The following is a 22301-nucleotide window of genomic DNA, read 5'->3' on the forward strand; positions in this document are numbered from 1 at the left end:
TATTCCTTAGTTAAAGGAACAATTATACTGAGAATGTCACTGTCATGACTTTTCTGATTTATCTCCTGTCCCATTAATAACTTGATATACAAATGAAGATAATGTCACTATTTTAACCATATACAGGCAAGAATTTATTAAAAGGTAAGTATTACTTCAAGGAGTTATATCCTGGGTTATGTTCTGTTTCTTCTGCTCTTGCAGTATTTCATATTTTATTTACATTTATGGATAATAAAAAAAAGCATTTCTGGTATTTGAGGGTGGGAGAAGGAGAGGTCTTTTTGATGGCTGTATATTATCTGAGGATACCCTGTTGCTGTGTCAGTGGCACAGCCAGCAGCATCGACTTTCAGAACCAAATAGGAATTTTTGTTTTGTTTTGTTTTGTTTTAGACTTAAAATGAAGTGAAAGTAACGTTTTTTAAATGAAGAAATAATCTAAAAGTTCTTGTGTTTGCGTGAACATCTTGTATCAGCTTAAAAACATCATTTATCCTTTCTGAAACCAACAATTCTGAACCCTGACTCTGTTCTTTAGCCACATTGACTGTCATGGACAGTTTCACGCTCCTTCATTGACTTTTTGTTGCTCACATACCCTAGGAACATGGTGCAGAAATTGATAAACTTTTATTAGGGATGTCTGCCTTTGACAGTTTCTCTTTTAGGGTTGAAAGCTCTCAACTCTGAGAAGGTGGAAGTGTGGGATAGAAGGTTATAGAGATGAAGTACTTACCTAAATAAGTCAGAGGAATCCAAAGGAAAATGATCTTTAGCTAAGGGCTTCAATTAGAAACAGTGGTTTAGTTGCCTCAGCAAATATATTTAAATTATGTGTCCTTTTTCAGAAAAGCTCCTGTGGATTTTATATTGCAGTTTCTCACAAGATTTTCAAGTATGACTTTTTTCTACTTCTGTGATCTATGTCTTGCACTCAAAGTTGTTTTAGTATCTTTTCATATTTTTAACCCAAAATAGAAACTGAGTCTAACTAGATGTCAAAGTATGACTCATAAATCAAATTGCACTGTGATTTATGTCATTGTATAAATACTGGTAAGTGGCATTTATATTTTGCGATAACAACCAGTGTTTTGCACTGAACTGGACCTTAAAAAATAGAAAAACACAGGAGACAGAATGAAATTGCTCAAGGGTCTTCTAATTCCTAGATCCCAACTTTCTGACATTGGGAATTTAAGATCCATTCACATTAAAGTGTTTTATGAAACTAAGGCATTTTAGGATAACAGGTCTTAATGGGAATTAATTTGGTCAAGGAGATAAAAAGAACTAATCTGACAGCTGTTATTGAATTTTCTTACATATAATAAATTAAAGCCGACTTTTGTCTCTCCAGAATTTTGACAGGTTATGAATTGGGCTTAGAATAGCTCATATCTTTTAAAAGGTTAGTGTGTTTAATGTGTTCTGTCTACTACACTAGACAACTCAGCAATGATGTTTCTAATTCTATTATCTAAAGAGCCTTAAATGCAACTATGTTTATCAGATTTTTGTGGAAACTCAAATAAAATTGCTTCTTTTGAGCACTGTAGCATTGGGTCTGTGTATAAAATTTAAGAATCATAAGAAATATGATTAGCTTAATTCAGGGTGTTTCTTTAGTGAATTAAATGTTTCTGCATAGATTTTTTTATCACCACATATTGAAATGAGGACAATAACTAGGTTATAGCAATAATTATATTAGCATATCTTGATTCTTAGTATCAATTATCTAATCAAGAGTTTAAAATTCAATTTCTGATGTTTTAAATGCAGATCTCTTATTAACAGTTTTCAGTTTTCTCTTGGGAATTTTACAACTCAGACTTGTTAGAGGTAGAAATTGAGTCATTTCAACATTATTCGTCAGTATATCTACAAAATAAATAGAAAACCTTGACATGCTTTTGAAAAGTTGTAGATATTAACTAATTATAAATTATTTGTTATAGGTGAAAATTTTGACCAGAGTCCTTTGAGAAGAACATTCAAATCCAAAGTTCTGGCCCACTATCCTCAGAATATAGAATGGAACCCTTTTGATCAAGATGCGGTGAACATGGTATGTGTTTTTCTTTTTCTCTCCATTCTCTCTTTAGCCTTCCTTTTATTTTATTGAGATGATAGTGACTATATTTTGAATATCTACATTATTTCATTTAATTTATCCTTTAAACAATTCTGTAAGAAATATAATATTGTCCTCATTTTACAGATGTGGAAACTGAAGCTCAGAAAAATTAAGTTACTTGCCTAGGGTTCCCACATCTAATAAGTGTATACTACAGACCCTTAAAGCCCATTTTAGTTTCTACTATTGAGCTGTGTTGTAGGTTTGTATTAATTAATACATAGGTGCTTTGATAAACAGTGATATCACTTTGTTTGCGTGAGAAGAGCCCGATGGAAAGAGGAGCATAGTTACATTTTTATAGTTCAAGGAATGTTGTATGACGGACCTGTAATTTGTCATTTTCACAGACAACGTAAAGATGGAAAAGAACTTAAGTGCATTATTGAGACATTTGTAGGAATTTGTTTGTAGGGAATCAGAATTAATGTAATGAGTTACCAATGGTGATTAAATGTCTTTTTTAGAGATTCTTAGAAATAAAGTAGGTCATAGTTTTCAGATCATTGAAGAAGGGTCCTTCTTAGAAGTGTGGATAATATTTAGGACCTCCATTGACTCTATGATTATATAATTTAGGGGATCTCAAAGTGAACAAATCAGATCAGGCATGATAGACAGAGAAATGATTAAAGGTAGACTGAGACACTGGGGTAGGTGTAGTTCTTTCTGAGTATGTTAAAGGTAGAGTCAAAAAACTGACTCATTATGACTCAGTACTCTAAGGGAAGGAAACCAATATTTAGTAGATGCCTGCTGGGTACTCCATATATGTTATTTTCACATATGTGTTTATATGTACCCAGTTATTCATATTTCCCAGAGGTTAAGTAATTTGCCCAAAGTTATGTAGTAAGACTCAGAGGCTACATCCAGATCATTTTTACTCTCTAGCTCTCTTTTTGCCTGCCTGCTATGCTGCCTCCCCAAAAGAAAAACTATGTAACTTAGTTTTGGTATGTACTGGAAATGATATGGGTCATACTGGACCCTTTGTGGTATTTCTGTATTACAGTAAATCCTTTCCAGTCTGGGCTTTCTCCAGAAAGGGGATTGCATGGTGCTTTTTGTAAGGACAAATGCCTAAAGCACTTGGCACTTCAACTTTGATTCTTTACAGAGCACAATGTGGTTATTTTCTTAAACTTTTACCTAATACCAAAATAATCAGAGATGCCATTTTGCTGAAAGTTAATACTGTGGATGCCTAGCACCGTCTTTGGTGAAGACAGTACTACAGATATTAAGTAGAACACAACTGTTAGTTATCTTTATGAGACCTGGAGGAGCCCAGTCAAGCATCTGACTAAAATAGTCAAATGGCAGTGACAAAAATAATTTATCAGCTGTTTATGCCAGCCAATTAATAGAAATGTACTACAGAAAAGAATGTTTAAATGAAGCAATGGAAAAATGGATAAGAATATGAATAGATTATAATACTAAATCTTCTTAAATTAGTGAGATGTTTCAAAGTGTAAATTATCTGTGAGAAATCATAATGGTATTCCAAACTAGATTCTTTTTTTTTTTTTTAAATTTTATTTATTTATTTAGCCGCTGACCAGTGCAGGGATCGAACCCTGGACGTTGGTGTTATCAGCACACCATGTTCTTTTTTTTTTTTTTTTTTTTCGTGACGGGCACTCAGCCAGTGAGTGCACCGGTCATTCCTATATAGGATCCGAACCCGCGGCGGGAGCGTCGCCACGCTGCTGGCGCAGCACGCTACCGAGTGTGCCACGGGCTCAGCCCCCAAACTAGATTCTTACTACAACATGAGTCCATAGTCGTTTGGAACAAAATGCCACACTTGATGTGTTTTCTTTTAATCATTTGAATAAATTGATAGTGAGATAGCCATGTTAGCTTTTGCCTCTCTCTGCAAAACATTCATCTTTAAAGCAGTTATAAGCTTCTTTGATCTGTCTTTGATATTTTCTTTACTTGTTGCCTCTGAGGTTATTTTATGTAAGCAGCAGAAGTTTCCCTCTGAAGAGTAAAACAAAAAGGCTTGTGTTTTGATGGGTAAGCACCACACAGCATTTTGTTTATTGCTGCAAATCTAAAAGGATTTGCTGGTACTCCTTTAAAAATCTCTGAGAAGCATTCCATAAACTAGTCTGTATTTGGGTCATAGATTTACTGCCCTTAATTTCATCTTTGATTCATGAGCAAGTGCATTTGTATGAAGCTATAATTTATTCCCCCCTAAAGGTAGTAAGCTTTGTCTTGCCTTTAGTAAAATCCCACTCTGAGTCATCCCTTTTGCAATATCAGTCATTACTCTAACAAGAAATAGTTGTGCTTTGAATAAAGGTCATTAATTTTACATATGAATTAAGTACCCAAAGCAGTGAACTTTGTTAAGAAAGAATTCCATGTATATGTATGAAGTATAAGTATAATAGAAAATAAATACAAGTGACAGGTAAAATTATTTCTGAATTGCTTTTTATGTCTTAGTTGCTGATTCAGGTATTTTTCTAAAAAAAATGAAGTAATATGAAACAGAGATCAAGTTTGCTTCAGATCTGTACCTTTCATCTTAAATGAAACAAACATTGCAAACAGTGTTGAAGGTCTCTTGTCTTCTCCCCCACACTCCACTTTCAGGTCTCTTTGGTGTAATCTGCATATTGACATCCATGACTTTATATACTATTCTAACAGATAGATCTTATCTTTAAGAATATATCATATCTAGGAATTCTTAGAAAGAAAATATGGTCAATACCTTTTTAAGCAAGTTATATGAAATATAAGGATTCTCTTTTGTATATCTGTCTTAAGTGAAACATCTGGTATATGATATTTCAGGTAATTAAAGAGTAATAACTATTATAAAACTTTTATAATCTATAAAACTCAGTTTACAATTTACTGTTTGCTTGGATCACGAAGAATATTGGATGGAATGATGAGCAAAGAGTAAAAGGTAAAAGTTTGGGTAAAGAAACCTATTTAGATGTTCATTTTGCAAGATTCGAAGGAAAAATGGGCTACATATACTTTTTGCAGACTCAGTAAGTACTTGAGTTTGAAATGGATAACTCTAAATTGCATTTATAAGTTTGACATTAGAATCAAAGTAAGCCCTCAATTTAACCCAAGTTTATGTCTCACAATGGAATCATAGGAATGGGGCCCTAATCCAGCCGTTGTTGGGAAAGCCCACCTGTTTCCTTAATATTGCATCTAGACTATTTCACTGGCATCTCAAACACAACATATCCAAAACTGAATTCTCAATTCTTCTAACCGGTCTTGGTCAGTGAATGGTACAACCATCCACCTGGAAACTTCTCACTTTCTCACCATCTCCCATACGCAATCGGTTATCTATTTCTTTCTTTCTTTTTTAAAAAAAATTAATTTATCCCCCCCCCCCCCCCCTTCTAATCTACTTCTTTCTTTTTCCACACACCTACTTAGGTCCAAACTACCAGGATGTCTTATCTGGATTCCTGCAGTAACTGTCTCAACTGGCCTTCTGCTCCCATCCATCCCATTCTTTATACTACAGTGTTTGCTTACGCTGTTGCTTCTTTCTGGAAGGCTCTTCCACTTCTCCTTCACCTAGTGAATTCTTATTGATCCTTCAGATTTCATTTTAAACATGATTTACTCAGAGAAGCCATGCCTGACTATCACCTTCCACCATTCTCCCAACATTCAGTCAAGTCCCCTTAAGTTTTCTTAGCACCTTGTACCTTTTTGTAGCACCTATCTCAGTTGGGGTTAAATAATTAATTATGGAGCCAGTAGTCAACTGTGTGTCTCATGCTATTTTGTAAGCACTGTGAGGACAGGAATAGTTTCTCGTATTTACTGCTATATCCCTAGCTTTGCACGTAGCAGATGCTCAAATCGTTGAATAATGAAGGAATGCGTACTTGCATACAATACTTTCCTTCCCTGTTCTTTTCTATTTAGGTGCCACCTCCACTGCCAAACCACCTCTTAAGCACGACTAGTCAAGTGCTCTCTCTTTGCTTCTCCAATAACATCTTGAACACACTCCATAGCAGCATTGATCACAGTATTTTATAACTGTTGGTTTATACGTCTGTCTTTCCTACTATAAGCTCCCTGAAGGAAGGGATTATTTTTATATTTTTCTTTTGGGTTGCCAAGATCTAATGCAATACATGGGATAAAATAAATTTTTACTAAAGGAGGGAGGAAGAAAAGATCTGCTGAATTTTTCTTTTATTTGTGTGAAAATAGAGGCCATCAGAATCATAGAACTGTAAAATATGGAAAAAGTAATTGTTAAAATTATAGCCAATCTGCCTGAAAGGGTCCAGAGAGATAATTATGATCACTCAAACTGGAAGAGGTACAGGGACGCGAGAGCATTGTGAGCCTACTTTGGCCAGGGTAACCTGACTACCAGGAAATAGTCATTCTTAGTAAATAACGGTATTATGGAATAACAGGAGATAGTGAACACCATGGTAAGCAAATCTTGATTTATATCTTAGGTTTTATGAGAAATAAAATATCTTTTAGTTCCTGACAATTCATATAACAATTCTGTCTTTTTTTTATTAGCATATTCATTATTACAAATCACAATTTTTCTTTATGCCTTTTACCTGACCTGTCCCTCGCCAAACCTCCTCCCTCCCCCCATCTACAATTTTGTCTTTTAAAAATTAAAAAAGCAATAGCATTTTCCAATTCATGGTTCGCAGATTAGAAATGTAATTCTTACTTTTTTCTTTGTAGGAAGAGCATTTAAGAAAAATTCTTAAGTTTGTTATATATAGCATAGAAAGTCATTCTTCATCTTGAGCACAACTTTTGGCAAGCTTCTCCTATAAATGTTTGAATGTGTACTCAAGAAAGCTACAGACCTGTAAGGGGATATTTGGAGACTGTTCAAAAACAGTTTGACCTGTGATTTTGTGGTTTATGATGTCAGGAAAGCCTATCAATTAAATCTCTATGTTGACTTTGGAGGTCGGTATGTTTCTGTATTGCCTACTTGATGTAAAAAGAGAACTACAGCCTGGATCAAGAGATGGACTAAGTCTGGTCCTGTACCCACAGCTGTTGTTTTTGTTTGTTTTCCTGTTCATTCATTTATTCTTTCAACAAATACTTGTGCGTCATGCACTTTGCTAAACAAGTTTGAACTTAGCCTGAAGCAAGAGTAGTTCATGTCATCCCTTCTGTCTTTCTTGACTGTAGTAAATATTAGATGAGTTTTCATTCACACTACCAGAAGAGCAACTCATTGACATATTTTGAAATCAGCCTTAATTTGAAGGTAGAATTATGGAAAGATCCTGCCATGCCTTTCCTTATACAATTATGCCCTAGATTAGGAATAAGCAGTTTTTTGCCATAGCAAATCCGGTTATTCATGAGTTTTACCTGTCTGTAACTTATCGTTGACATATATAAAAGAATTAAGCAAATCTACCTTAGTTCTTTTTAAGTCTCATATCCAGTGAAGTGAAATATAAGGACATTTTCACTGGCATACTAATGCTGAGCTTCACAGCTTTTTTTTTTTTTTAATTCTTGTTATCAGTCACCATTTATTGTGGCCCCAAATGGTATATTGTTCCATGTGTGATACTCTTGAATATTTAAGGTTATTGAAATATGGTATCAGTCCTTGAGTAGTTTGCGATCTAGAGATCATATAGAATTAGAGAATACTGGTAATGTGTATCTATATGCAGTGTACATATGTATACAATGGTGCAAAACTTTAATTGCTTCATACAATAAAGACTTTTTCAAGAAGTGACATTTTAATTTCATGTTGAACACAGTTTTATATATGAAGGTAAAGGAAGGCCTAGATGAGATAATATTTATGTAGAGACTTAAGGGAAATAAGGGTGTGTTTCAGTTCTCTTTTGCTGCATGACAAACACTCCCTGTACTACTTAATGGCCTAAAACAGGGATTGGCAATTTTTTTTCATAAAGGACCAGATAGTAAATAGTTGATATATTGTGGGGATATAGTTTCTGCCACAGTTACTCAACTCTACTGTTGTAGTGCAAAAAAATGGGTGGCAGATTGGATTTGACCAAAGGGCTTATCTTAGTCTGTTCCTGCTGCTGAAACAAAATACCTGAGACTGGGTAATTTCTAAAGAACAGAAGTTTATTTCTCACAGTTTTGGAAGCTGGAAGTCCAAGATCAAGATGCCAGCAGGATCAGTGTCTCATGAGGGCCTGGTCTCTGCTTTCAAGATGGTGCCTCTTTGCTGCATCCTCCAGAGGAGAGGAATGTTGTGTCCTTAATGGCAGAAAGGACAGAAGGGAAGAAAAGGCACTAAGGTGCTCCCTTCAACCTCTTTTATAAGAGTAATAATCCATTCATGATGGCTCTTCTCATGAAGAATCACTTCCCAGAAGACCTGCCTTTGAATAGCATCATGCAGGGGTTTAAGTTTTAACATACGAATTTTGGAGGGGCACATACATTGAAACCATAGCAGGGCTGTAGTTTGCTGACCTTTGATTTAAAGCAATGAAATCCTTACTTTGCTTACAAATCTGTGATTTGAGTAGATTTTGGCAAGCAGCCCCTCTGCTCCATTCACGGTCAGTTTGGGCAGTCTGAAAGCTAAGGACTAGAATCAGCTGAAGGCTCATTCACTCACAGGTCAGTCTCCTGGACTAGCAATATACCTTGAGCTTCCTCTGTCTCTATGCAGTCTCTCCACTTGGTCTCACCAGCATGACAGCTTTAGATTAGCCAAACTTCTTATATGTTGCCTCAGGGCTTCCAGGGTGTGTGCCCAGAGACAGAGAGAGGTGGAAGATATACATTCCAAGAACCCCTAGTGGATTCCTGAAACCATGAACCCCATATACTATGTTTTGTCCTATACATGCACACCTATGATAAAGTTATAAATTAGGAACAAAAGATTAACAAGAATTACTACTAATAAAATAGAACAAATAACAATATGCCAGCATCACTACTCTTGCACTTTGGGCCCATTATGAAGTAAAATGAAGGTGACTTGAACACAAGCACTGTGACATCGTAACAGTAGATCTGATAACTGAAGTGGCTACTAAGTGACTAACAGGAAGGTAGCATATACAGTGTACTAACAGGAAGGTAGCATATACAGTGTGGAGATGCTGCACAAAGGGATGATTCATGACCTGGACAGGACAGAGTGGGATAGCACGAGATGTCATCACATTACTCAGAATGGTGTGCAATTTAAAACATGAATTCTAGAGAGTTCTGGTCAAGATGGCAGAATAGAGCATCACTCTCGCCCACAAATCAACCAATTTACAGCTATAAAAATGTAACAGCAGCCAAGCTGGGGCTGCTAGAGCTCAGGGAAAGAGGAGGAGAGACCTACGGAGTTCATGAAGGGGGAGAAGCCATGAAGAGAGAAAGAAAACACTGCTTGGAGCATTTTTGGCTGCATCCGCTTTAAGGCTGAAGTTGCTGAGCACATGGAGCAGGAGCCAGCAGAAGCCACAGCTGTGCCCTTTGGATGGTGTTGCTTGGAGGCGGCAGGGAAGAAGAGGGCCTTGGTGGCCCCCAGGACAGCAAGGCACTAATAGGGTTCCCATGGACCCACACAGAAGCGAGGAGCAAGAACAGCTAAAAAAGGAGCCAGTCAGAGTCTAGTGAGTCATTGCAAGGGACAGGTGCAGGGCCCAGCCCATGGGAAGTGTTTGGAGCACGGGCAGTGGGGGAGACGGGCCCACTGAGAGAACACTGGAACACAGCAAGGACAGCCGATCTGCCCCCCAATCAGTACAGGATCACTCAGAGGAGACTGGTCAGGAATGCAGAATTGCATAGGGTGCAATTTGATGAAAAGATTCAAGCCCAGATCAGAGTTTCTACAGAACCTAGGTGTACCTGGTCTCTGGAGGGCTGGAAGTACCTATAAGGTCAACCCTAAAACCCTGAGCTGCACAAAAAGTCTTCCCTGGAGAAACAGCAGCAAGCAGCAATTTAACTCAACCACATAGCTCAAGTACTGGTTCCGACAGGTACCCCCATTTTAGAAGTAAGCAAAGGACAAAAAATTAGTTCCAGCCCAGGCACATCACCAGCACCTTGGGGCCTGCCTGGGAACTGGAGGCTTGGAACCGGGGACCAGACCCCACTCCCACATCCAGGCACACCATGCCGGTGACTCGGGGCCCACCCGGGGGTGGGGCCGGACCCCCCCCAACCAGGCACACCATGCAAGCACCTCAGGGCCCACCTGGTGACCCAGGGCATGGATCCGGGGACTGGACCCCCCCACACACACCCACAACCAAGCACACTGCCAGTGCCTCAGGGCCTGACCTGGGGCATGGAGCCGGAATGGACTTCCTTTCCATATCCAGGCACACTGCCAGCGCCAAGCAAGGAGCATGTCAAAAACATCACCTCCATGTGGGTGGCCCACCACAGCCACCACAGTAACCAAGGCTGCCGCAAAAGTGGCTAGATGTCACAACCACAACGCAGATGATCTGCCAGCCACTGGAGTGCATTGACACAGGGAGAGTCATCAGTGGAGACCAAAGAAAAGATAGGATGTCTCTCTCCACAAAGCCCATTCCAGAGTGACAGAAGAAGCTTCTGCTCTTTGATAATATTGGGGGACCTAAACAACCTTTCAGCATTGGACAGATGATCTAGGCAACAAATCAACAGAGTAACCATTACTCTTTCAGAGAGAGAAAAGAAATCTAGGGTTATCAGTGGTGGGAGTGGGGAGGGAGACGGGGATAGGGAGAGATTGGACAAGGAGCATAAAGAATAAGTACAATTTGTAACAATATACGTACTAATAATATTGATTTGATCAACATGTCAACACTGAATCCCAAAGATAAGTAAAATCAATTATGATTCAATTAAAAACAAAATAAAACGGAACAAAGAAAACCCTGTCATTTAGAGGGAGCAAATAATTTCAGCAAAACCAAAAAATGTGTATATAACCCACTAAACTGTGGAATTATCCTCTAGATTCTAACATTTGGTGGTTGGAAATGTCATAAATCAGCAAATGTTAAAAAAAAATAAAAATGAAAAAATAAAATGTAAATTGTTTATTTCTGGAATTTTCCATTTAATATTTTTGTACCACAATTGACTGCTGGTAACTGAAACTGAGGAAAGTGAAACCTTGGTTAAGGAAGGACTTCTGTATTGCCTTTTTTAGCCTAGCCTCAAAAGTTACACAATGTCACTTGTCACTGCTGTTGCATTTAACTAGGCCAGGGATAGGCAAACATGGCCCCTATATTAGTTTGTTTCTGTTGCTTATAACAAAATACTTGGAACTGGGTAATTTATAAAGAAAATGAAATTTACTGCTTACAGTTTCAGAGGCTAGGAAGTACAAAGTCCAGGGAATACATCTAGTGAAGGTCTTCTTTGGTGGTGGCTTTACAGCAATGCAGGGTCTCACATGGCTGAAAATGGCAGAGAGCAGAGAGAGAGATAGCTCCTCATGTGCTCTCCTTTTAAAGCCCTCAGAACCACATCCCTGACTACCATTATTAATCCATTCACTACAGCATGGTCCTACAATTTAATCACCTGATCAAGGCCTCACCTTTCAATTTCCATAAAATGATTTCTCACCCTCAATAGTTACAGTGGGAATTAAGCTTCTAATATATGAACTTTGGTGGACACAATTCAGTCAATCCATGGCAGCCCCCATGCCAAATCCATCCGACTACCTGTTTTAATAAATAAAATTTTTGGGGGAACAGAGCCACACCCATTCCTTTATAGGAATATGTCAGTGGCTGCTTTCATGCTACAGTACTAGAGTTAAGTAGTTGTGACAAAAACCGTATGGCCTGAAGAGCCTAAAATATTTATTATCTGGCTCTTTACAGAAAGTTTGTCAATCCTTGGTGTAGGCACTCCCAGCAGGCCACCCAGGTTCGAGGAGAGGGGCAGGGGGAGTCTCAAGGTTCTGAAAGAGGATGTGGAATTAGAAATATTGTTGGAACCATTTTAGAAAATACAGTCTGCCACAGGGAATGAGCCTTGTGGATCCCAGGGGAAGATGGTTCCTGGGAGAGGGACCAGCATACTTTGATAGGAGCATGCTAGGTATCTTCACAGAACAGCAGCAGGCCAGTGTTGCTGGAGCAGAGTGGGTGAGTTAAGGAGTAGTGGGAGATGAGGACAGAGAGGTTGCTGGGGCCAATCACATAGGGCCTTGTGAGCCATTGACAGGACGTCAGTTTAGTGAGGTGGGAGATTATTGGAGAGTTTTGAGAAGAGTGAGGAGATGTGACTTAGATTTTTTAAGGATCACATTGACTGCCATATGGGGAATGAGGGCAAGATCAGGGAGATTGGTTAGCGGGATATTACAGTCATCCAGGCAAGAGAAGAGGGTGGCTTAGATTAGTGGTGAAAGTAAAGATAGAGGTAATTAGTTTCTGAATACGTTTTTGAAGGTAAAACTGATAATATTTGCTGATGAATTGGATAATGAGATGAGTGAGAAAGAGAAGTCAAAAATGACTCCAAGGTTTTTGTCCTGAGCAAACTAGATGGATAGAGTTATGGGAAAGACTGACATAGGGAGGAACAGATTTGGAAGAAGAAATCAGTAATTCAGTTTTCGGCGTGATAAGTTTGAGATGCCTATTAGACATCTTGATGAGGATGTCAAGTACTTATGATGGTTCAACTTAGGATTTTTCAACCTTATGGTGGTGCAAAAGCAATAACAAATGCAGTAGAAAATATAGAGTACCCCTTTGACCATTCTGTTTTTTACTTTCAGTACAGTATTAAGTAAATTACATGAGATATTCAACATTTTATTATAAAATAGGCTTTGTGTTAGATGATTTTGTAAGGGTTGGTTAGATGGCTAATGTAAGGGTCTGAACGTGTTTAAGGTAGGCTAGGCTAAGCTATGATGTTCAGTAAGTTAGGTGTATTAAATGCATTTTGACCTAGGATATTTTCAGCTTACGATGAGTTTACCGGGTTGTAACCCCATCGTAAGTTGAGGAACATACATAAGTTATTTAGTTAAGAGTCAAGTTCACGAGATAGTGAATTTGGGAGTTGACAGAGTATATATAAAATCACAGAAGAAATTGCTCTGGAAATGAGCTTGGATAGAAAAGACAGCCACGGTGTGGTGCTGTAATCTGATGAAATGAGCCTCAAAGTTTTCAGGGAGAAGGGAAGGACTGTGATCTGAAGGGTCTGTGAGGAGGAGTCAAGACACCCACCCACCTTCTTGCTCTGTGATAATTTTTTTGCACTAATCATGTCCCACCATTAAGAGTTTGTTTTTAAGCTTTGGGAACTCAGAAATCTTAACATCCCTACTCTGGAAACTAAATGAAAGGGGAATGTGCATGGTGGAGTGAAGGGCACTGGTCCTCTTAATTTCCTCCTCCCCTCTCACTCCCTTCCAAGTCCCTGAGGCACTCTTGCTGTCTCTCTTGGGAGCCCCTTTTAAAACCACTGCCCTTCAGTGATTAAAGATTAATGTGCTAAGAGGCACTTTTTTTTTTTTTCTTAGTACTTTTTTTTATCGGTTATGAATATTCATAAGATACAAAGCTGATTGTCACCACTTGTGCCCAAGATGTGATGGCCAGATCCATACTGGCAGCATGCCCATTACTACAAATTGCGATTATACGCCATGCCCCCCACCCAATTATCCCCGACCTCCCTCCCCATCCACTTTCCCCACTCCACTTTGTATCCTGAGGTATGTTCTCTCCCTCTTGCAAGTCCAACACACCACTGTGGTCTTTCTTTCCTTCCTTCATTCTCCCTTAGCTCCCACTTATGAGTGAGTATATACGGTATTTATCCCTCTGTGCTTTGCTTATTTCACTCAACATAAGTTTCTCGAAGCTCATCCATGTTGTTGCAAATGGGAGAATTTCATTCTTTTTTATTGCAGAGTGGTATTCCATGGTGTATATATACCACGTTTTCCTTATCCATTCATCCATTGGTGGACATTTAGGTTGGTTCCATATCTTGGCTATTGTAAACAGAGCACTTCTAATTGTCCCTCTCCTGCTAAAAACCCTTTAGAGGCTTCCCATTGTCCTTCTCAGACTTCTAGCATGGCTTACCAAGGCCCCTCATGATCTAGCCCCTAATCACTTCTCTTGCTTTCTCTCTTACCTGCTCCCACCTTGCATTCTGTGCCCCACCCACACTGACCTCACTTCAGTTCCTCATACCCTCATATTCTTTCTTCTGGGCTTTTGCACACATTGTCCTCTCTGTCTAAAATGTTCTTCATTTTCCTAATACCTCAGGTTTCAGTTTTAACTTAATTTTTTCCTGGTAACCCCTTCCTTTCTAATTTATGTCCTCCACTATGTTTTCTCCACAGCAGTCCTTATTTATCCTGTCATAGCATTTCCCATATGTTATGATTTTTTTAATCATCTGTCATCTTTACTGGACTGGAAGCTCCACAGGAGCAGGAAGCTTGTTTGTCTTTCTCACCACTGTATCACCATCACAGGGCCCAACTCATAAAGGCATCTAGTGTCTGTTGATGGTTTGAATGAAAGACATGTAACTTTAAAGGTGAATTGTGTTTTCTTGGTAATTAATGTGGGGATTTGGGAGAATGTCTAAATTCTGCGCCAGGTCAGTTATTAAATCTAGGGAAAAAATAGAAAAATGTAATAACTTATGTTAAAATTATTTCTATGCAGAAAATATATTGCAATACAAAAGTAGAAGAAATGTATATAAATAATGATTATTATGTTAGAATAGTTGAATTACAAGTTCTGTTTTCCTTTGTATGTTTTGAATTTTCAGTAATTTGTTTTATTTCTTTTCTTTAAAATGTTTTAAAGAATCATTTCTAATTTCTTGTGCATGCTAAACATCTAAATACAGCATCTTGAGCTCATTGGGTAATTTTGTTCCCAAGTTCAATCCTGGGTAGTTCCGAAGACCTTGAGCATAATCTCTAAAGAAAATAAACTAAAATGTCTTGTTTCTACCCTTCTGCTTCCATAAATCAAAAAACTTTTCATTTTCAAAGTTTGTCTAAGATAAAATATATTGTTCAAAGTAGCAAAGATGATACTGTTTTTTATCATTCTTTGGTTAACTTTTTTCTGTTTATAAAGTGAGCCTTTACCTGTTTTCCCCTATTCCTCTGAAACACTATCATCATTATTAGAAAAATAATACTTAAATATTTTTAAGATGTCTTTGCATACTCTGTCTTCAAGTCATTGATGTAGCAACTGTTGTAGATAAGGAACTGAGGCTCCGAAAAGTTACTTGACTTGCTGAAGGTCACAAGCTTGGTCAGAGGTCTAGAGTCCTGTTATGTTAAAAAAACTTTTTTTCTGGTTTGAAGTTATTTGTATACTGCATTCTGATGCTTTTTTCCCATTTCCTCCACAGTTGTGCATGCCTAAAGGGCTGTCTTTCAGAACACAAACTGACAATAAAGACCCTCAGTTCCACTCATTCATAATTACCCGGGAAGATGGTTCTCGCACCTATGGTTTTGTTCTCACTTTTTATGAAGAAGTTACAAGTAAGCAAATCTGCACAGCAATGCAGACACTCTACCAGATGCACAATGCTGAGCATTACAGCAGTGTGTATGCTTCATCCTCCTGCAGCATGGACTCACTGGCAAGCAGTACTGATGAGGGAGATACAACTTCCCTTTTGAAACTCCAGCGATACAACTCCTATGATATCAGCAGAGACACCCTGTATGTTTCAAAAAGTATATGCTTGATCACACCGCTACCTTTCATGCAGGCCTGCAAGAAATTCCTCATCCAGCTTTACAAGGCAGTTACCTCACAGCAGCCACCACCCTTGCCACTTGAGAGCTACATCCATAATATTCTTTTTGAGGTACCCCTTCCACCTCCAGGGAGATCACTGAAATTTTATGGTGTTTATGAACCAGTCATCTGCCAGAGGCCTGGGCCCAGTGAACTTCCTCTCTCTGATTACCCGCTTCGAGAGGCCTTCGAGCTCTTGGGATTAGAGGACCTGGTGCAGGTGTTTACTTGTGTTCTTTTAGAGATGCAGATCCTTCTCTACTCACAAGGTAGGTCTTCTCTGGATTTTAAGTTTTCCAAAAACAGGTACTTATGCTCCAAACTACTGTATTTCCATGGGCTATATTATTAGAACCAGATAATTAATGGTCAGAGGTCTTTTCTGTTTTGAGTAAAAGGAGCAGGTATGGGTGGGACCAAAGACTGATGTTGCCTCTCATTGAGGTGGCAGTGTCTGTAGAGAGAAACAGGAGGGAATACAGAAGTATTAACTTGCCTGATTTGGGTGTATTTATTTTTAATGAAAAATAGCTTTTTTCTCCCTGGTAATCTATAGTCAAAAAGAGACATTTCTTTTTATAATGAGAATGAGAGAATCCTATTACTACCAAGAACATGTAGACTTCCCATTCTTTATAGATCAGTAAAGGATCACATCAAAACTCAGCTGACATTGAAAAGAGATAAATGAAATTGTTGATTCTGCAGCTTCCTGAGGCAATCAACTTTGCATCTTTGCCTGTGGGAGCATTTCGTGTGAGTGAGAAAGAGAAGGTGTGCAGGCATGAAACAGACGTGACTTTCCCAGGTCTAACAGTTCTGCAGAGTTATATGTGTGTGTGTTTGGTTTTTGTTGTAACTCCCAGAAGGAAGTTATCTTTGTGATAACTTTCAAAGTTCTTCCAACACATACTTAAGAAACTAACGAACTATGGGTTTTATTTTACAATGACTGATGTCAAGCCTAGATTAGAATATCTGTTCCATGTGAATTTACAGAGGAAATAGAAAAGCTGTGTCTTAATGGATAGTGAATTGAAGGAAATTATAAAATGGTACCTGTGCATTGATGGATCCTTTGTAAAATGTGACACAAATATTTGGGTTAGCATTTTGCTAACTTGTGTTTAGGCTGGCAGAATTGCAGTGCAGTCTCCTGACTGCTGCTGTCAAGCTTATTTTACCACTTTCTTTTTTTTATTTTTCTATTTTAAATTATAAGTGAGGCTGAGCCAAGTAAGCTATATTTGTACTTCCCCATCTTGTGTGTATGTTGACACTATTTGTGTGTTGACAGCCCTTCATGAGGATATGTTTTCTTCAGTTTATCCTACATAATGTTTTTTGATAATGTGTTCCAGTGTCTCAATTTTTGTTGTCAGGAAGTTCTTCTCTAATGGCCAGTCTAAATTCTTTCCTTTCCTCTTGCTTTCACTTTCTTAGTGCTCATCATTGCCTGTAGATCACCTTTTTGTGTCTGAGAAATTTTACTTTGAATAATTCTCTCTTTATTCCTTCCTTTTTTCCCTGAAGGAGGTAGGTGTAGGTGAGTGGCTGGAAGGGACAGAGGCTTGGATCTTAATGATTTCGAGTGTTTGGGCCCATTAGAAAAAAAGAATTTTTGACTCTAGATTTATAAAGGATCTTAAAGCCCATTTAGTTCAATTTCCTAATCAGTGTTCTGCCTAGATGAACAGTTTGGGTCAGAAAGAATATTGGTTTTTGAAGTCATACCAATCTTGGGTTTAAATCTGTGCTCTGTCACTTACTGACTATAACCATGGACAAGTTACATAATCTTCCTGAGTATCAGTTTTCTTGTCTCTATGGAGATAACAGCTTTTGCAGCGCCCCCCCCAATTTATTGTGAATGTTAAATAAGAAAATCTATACAAAATACTTCAGGTATAATTGGCACTGACTAAATGATAGCTGATGTTGTTGCAATTATTATTAATTTTATTAGTTCCATATAATCTGTAAATTATGCTTAAATTGTGAAGGTTCAACATATTACTGCATTTAAAGTATACCTTTGTTAAATAGTCTAGACATCTGTTCTAGAGTTGAGAACTGAATAAATGTTCTTTTGTACTGTGTGCCATGCTTTTTTTTTTATAAGAATAAAAACCAAAAAACCTTCCATTATCATGCTTCATCTTTTTTTTTTAATTTTAATTTGTTTTTTTCATTGTACATGTTTATGGAGTACAGTTTGTTGTTTCAACACGTGCATATATCATATAATGATCCAATCACAATAGTTAGCATAACCATCACCTAAACATTTATCATTTCTTTGTGGTTATAACATTTAAGATATTTTCTGGCTATATTGAAATGTACAATACAATATTATTAGCTCTTGTAACCCTAGGGTACCAGAACTTATTCTTCTTGTCTAACCATAACTTTGTAACTTTGTACCTGTCTACGGCTCTTTCCCTGGCCCCTCCAGCAACCTCCCTTTCCCTGCCTCCAGCAACCACTATTCTATTCTCTATTTCTCTCTTTTTTATTTATTTTTCTTAATTGACCCATGGTAACTGTATATATTTATGGAGTACAATATGATATTTGGGTACATTCATACTGTGTGCAGTGATCATATCAGTGCTTAGTGTATCCGTCACTTCAAACATTTGTCACTTCTTTGTCACACTTCCTCTTTTAAATATAGCACTTTATGTCTCACTGCTTGCGGTCTGTCCTGAGTCCTCATCTTTCTGCTCTGTTTGGTTAGCTTGTCCCATTTGGTTTATGATTTGTCTTTTGAGAAGTTTTAGTTAATTAATATCTACCAATATGCTTCAGTTTCAAATGAAGAATGAGTATTTATGGACAGTATTTCTGTAACTCTGAATATTTTTTTGGTAGCTTGATCATATTATGAGAACAACAGAGTGAATCCTGAGATTATAGAACTAGATTTTCTTTTAAATGTAATACCAAAAACAAACGCCATACAGGAAGTAAATAAGCATTCACTAAGATCACTCTGTGTTAGGAATTGTGCTATAAAAATGAATTGTATATTTTGGATATTTTCCCCTACATTTAATCCTCTCAACAGTGAGTTAGTGCTGTTTTCCGTGTTTTATCAAGGAGGAAATTGAGGCTCAGGGAAGCAAAATAATCTGCCCAAGATCATACAGCTAGTAAGTAATGTGGTGGCACTAAGAATTGGGCTTGGATCTTCCTCCAGAGTATTCACCTACCATGTTGTATTGGGCACTGCACTTAACCTTTCCTTGTCTGTCTTAATATTTATTTTTAAATTATGAACTGACTCTGCAGGTCTATTGTAAAGGTATCATGCTGAATAATTGTAGAGTATAAAATGAAAGCTGTGTGAAAATGCATATTTTAACTTTGACAATATCTCTCCTATTAGAGAAAAACATTTCTTTTAAATGAATGAAATAAAAGAATCATTAGGTTGATTTGTACTCTGGTGCTCTCCTTCACTCTTCCTGACTCAGTGTTAGGGGATTTTAATAACATCTGATCCTCCTTTTCTTATTCACCGATAAAGCTATGCCATAAAATTAAAAAACACTGCAGGTGCTGAACAATTACCATAAAAACCCAAAGTGAATCAAACCAGATGCATTTCAGTGATGAAAATATCCTTCTAGAGGCTGGTTGGTTAACTTATTTGGGAGAGTATGGTGCGGGTAACACCAAGGTCAAGGGTACAGGCCAGCTGCCAAAAAAAGAAAAAGAAAATGCCTTTTAGACTGATTCAAAATTCTTGTACACAGCCCATTTAAACAATCTGTTATTTAGAGAGTATGTACATCACAGCCACTGTGCAGTGGTAACTAGGTAGAAATTTTAAGTAGAGAATGCACCCAGGAGGTGAAGCGTCTTTTCTAGGACTTCAGATCAGAAAAGAGCACTTTCTTCTGTAGCCTGGAAATATCTAGAGCAGGACAGTGGGAAGTTTGGAGTGTGATCTAGTTTTCAAAGGGAATAGTGGAAGAATAAAAGGGGAATTTGAACACCAGCATATAACTTTTCTTACCAATGATTAAAGTCTCAGGAACATTTTGGGGCCTTGCTTACCTCCTTTGGCTCTTCACAATGGAAATAAGCAGTTACCCTCTGCCCACACCACCCTGAGTGCCTATGTCCTTTGCAGTGCTCCTTGGCCCTCCCCTCCTTCTTGTAAATTGTGTGGGAATTAACCTTGTCAGAAAGGGAAAGCTACCTGAAGTTTTCTTGAAAAAGTTGGGGGCCTTCTAATCACAAATTGCTAGTCATGCTTAAATAGAAATCTTAGCTTAATTGGTTATGGAGTTTATCAATCATAAAAGCAAACCTGATATTTTGATGACAAAAAGTGAGTTCCTTCCTATACCCTAGACCCTAAAAGCAGTAGAATTTGACCAGCTTTGGCCAATATTTTTATACAATTAGTTTTATTTGATGATAAACAGAATCTTAATATTTAAAAAAATTATTCATGATACTTTAAAAATGATAAGGCAGACTTTATTTGGGACTATTGAGATAGGTGTATGAGACTACCCCGTACGGGCATCACTTTAGTAGTCCAATTTACTATTGCCCACCCGGCTGACTGTATGGCCAGGCCAATGACTATGGCCCATGGTTGTTAAAAACTCAAACATACCATTATTTGATTCTTCTGTCACTGCTAGGAAAACATCGTGCAAGTCAGCCCACTGAGCTCATCTGTTTTTACCTTCTTCGATTGAAATGATTGCTTCCAAGCAGGATGTTGTCATTCACCTTGGAACAGCCATCCATAAACCAAGCAGCTCTTTGTTGGTCACTTGAGAGCTGTTCATTGGGCACTGTTTAAGTGACAATAGAATCTGGCAGCTTCTTACACAGTTCCAGAGTCAGTCCTAGGGGAAAAGATACTCCCTACTTGTGCAAATCTCCTTCTTGTATTCCCCTGGTACCAAGATCCAGTATAAATCATATCCATTTCATTATGGAACTCTTCTGGGCACTGCCCTCCCCAGTTGGAGTGTTTTTCCAACATCACCCAAATTATCATGGATATTCCAGGTATCAGGATTATTTTATGTCCTTCACTGGGGGCAGTTTCAGTATAATAGCAAGCTAGTAATTGCCCCTCAAATGGAAATTCTCTAGTCTGATGCCCCAGTAGTTGTCACTGGGAGGCTTTTGACATAAGCCCTAATCTATGCTCCATACAAGTAATTCGTCTATACTAGCACTTCAGCTTCTATTCTACACTGTGTGGATGCAGGCACTCTTACTCATTCCCATTTAGCATGTCCAAACATACTGCTTGAAGGGTGGATTTGCATGCCTTTTGTTTTACAATATTAGGTAGGGAAAATGTTTTCTAGTCAGACATAAGATTCATTTCCATACATCATTCAGGTAAAACCTGTTTAAACATTCCAATTTTATTCAAACTTCTGCCTTAATCCTATCAACCTTAACATTTTTTTATTCTGTCTTTTTTTTTTTTTTTTTTTTTTTTGGACTGGTAAGGGGATTGCAACCCTTGGCACGGTGTTGTCTGCACCACGCTCAGCCAGTGAGCGCACTGGCCATCCCTATATAGGATCCGAACCTGCAGCTTCAGCGCTACCAGCACCACACTATCCCAAGTGAGCCACGGGGCCAGCCCTATATTCTGTCATTCTGATTGTAGTCTGCATTAAGGCTAACAGATTTTGGTACCACAGTGCATGAGGATCCCATGTAAAAGAGTCCCAGAAACTTCTCATCTCCACCCCTGACCATTTTACCCTTTTATGTGCATTAGGTTTTGAGTCCCCAGCAAGGGTTCGAGCCAAGGGACCATGGCCCATTTGTCAGTCTCTGTCTTGATTAATCTGCCTGACTATTGCTTCAAATGATTACAGGTCATATTTCTTTTTTTTTTTTTTGTCTTGTTTGTGACCGGCTGGACCGCGCTCAGCCAGTGAGCACAGCGGCCATTCCTATATAGGATCCGAACCCGCGGCGGGAGCGTCACTGCGCTCCCAGCGCCACACCCTCTCGAGTGCGCCACGGGCTCGGCCCATATTTCTGATTGTAATCTTCGCCTTCCTGTGTTTTAAATTTCTCCAGACTGTGGCAAATAGAGCAGACTTGTTTGGGCCCTTTAATGTTGGGAAGCCATCAGAGGTCTCTATAAGTCAAACCAACTGTTCGATAGTGCTATATTAAGGTCTTTGTTTTAATCCCATCAATGTCTGTTTTATTTACGCCATTTCTTTATAACTACTTAAAAATTCCATCCTGCTGGAACAAGTCCCTGGACTCTCCCCTCTGCATCTTCACATTCTCCTCTTAATTAATGTTTTATTAGCACCTGGGTAATGGGCATATTCAGTGGGTGA

General features: G+C 38.2%; 1 protein-coding gene across 2 annotated transcripts in view; it reads left to right on the plus strand.

Moving 5' to 3' along the window:
* DENND5B (DENN domain containing 5B) overlaps nucleotides 1-22301 on the plus strand; it is a 193362-nt gene that overhangs the window by 91372 nt on the left and 79689 nt on the right. For both annotated transcript variants that reach the window (XM_063075274.1, XM_063075275.1), the window contains 2 exons: nucleotides 1965-2074; nucleotides 15548-16214. In XM_063075274.1, the coding sequence (XP_062931344.1) occupies nucleotides 1965-2074; nucleotides 15548-16214 (777 nt within the window). The remainder of the gene's footprint in view (nucleotides 1-1964; nucleotides 2075-15547; nucleotides 16215-22301) is intronic.

Source organism: Cynocephalus volans, chromosome 12 (assembly GCF_027409185.1).
Source record: "Cynocephalus volans isolate mCynVol1 chromosome 12, mCynVol1.pri, whole genome shotgun sequence".
In the NCBI taxonomy this organism is placed as follows: Eukaryota; Metazoa; Chordata; class Mammalia; order Dermoptera; family Cynocephalidae; genus Cynocephalus; species Cynocephalus volans.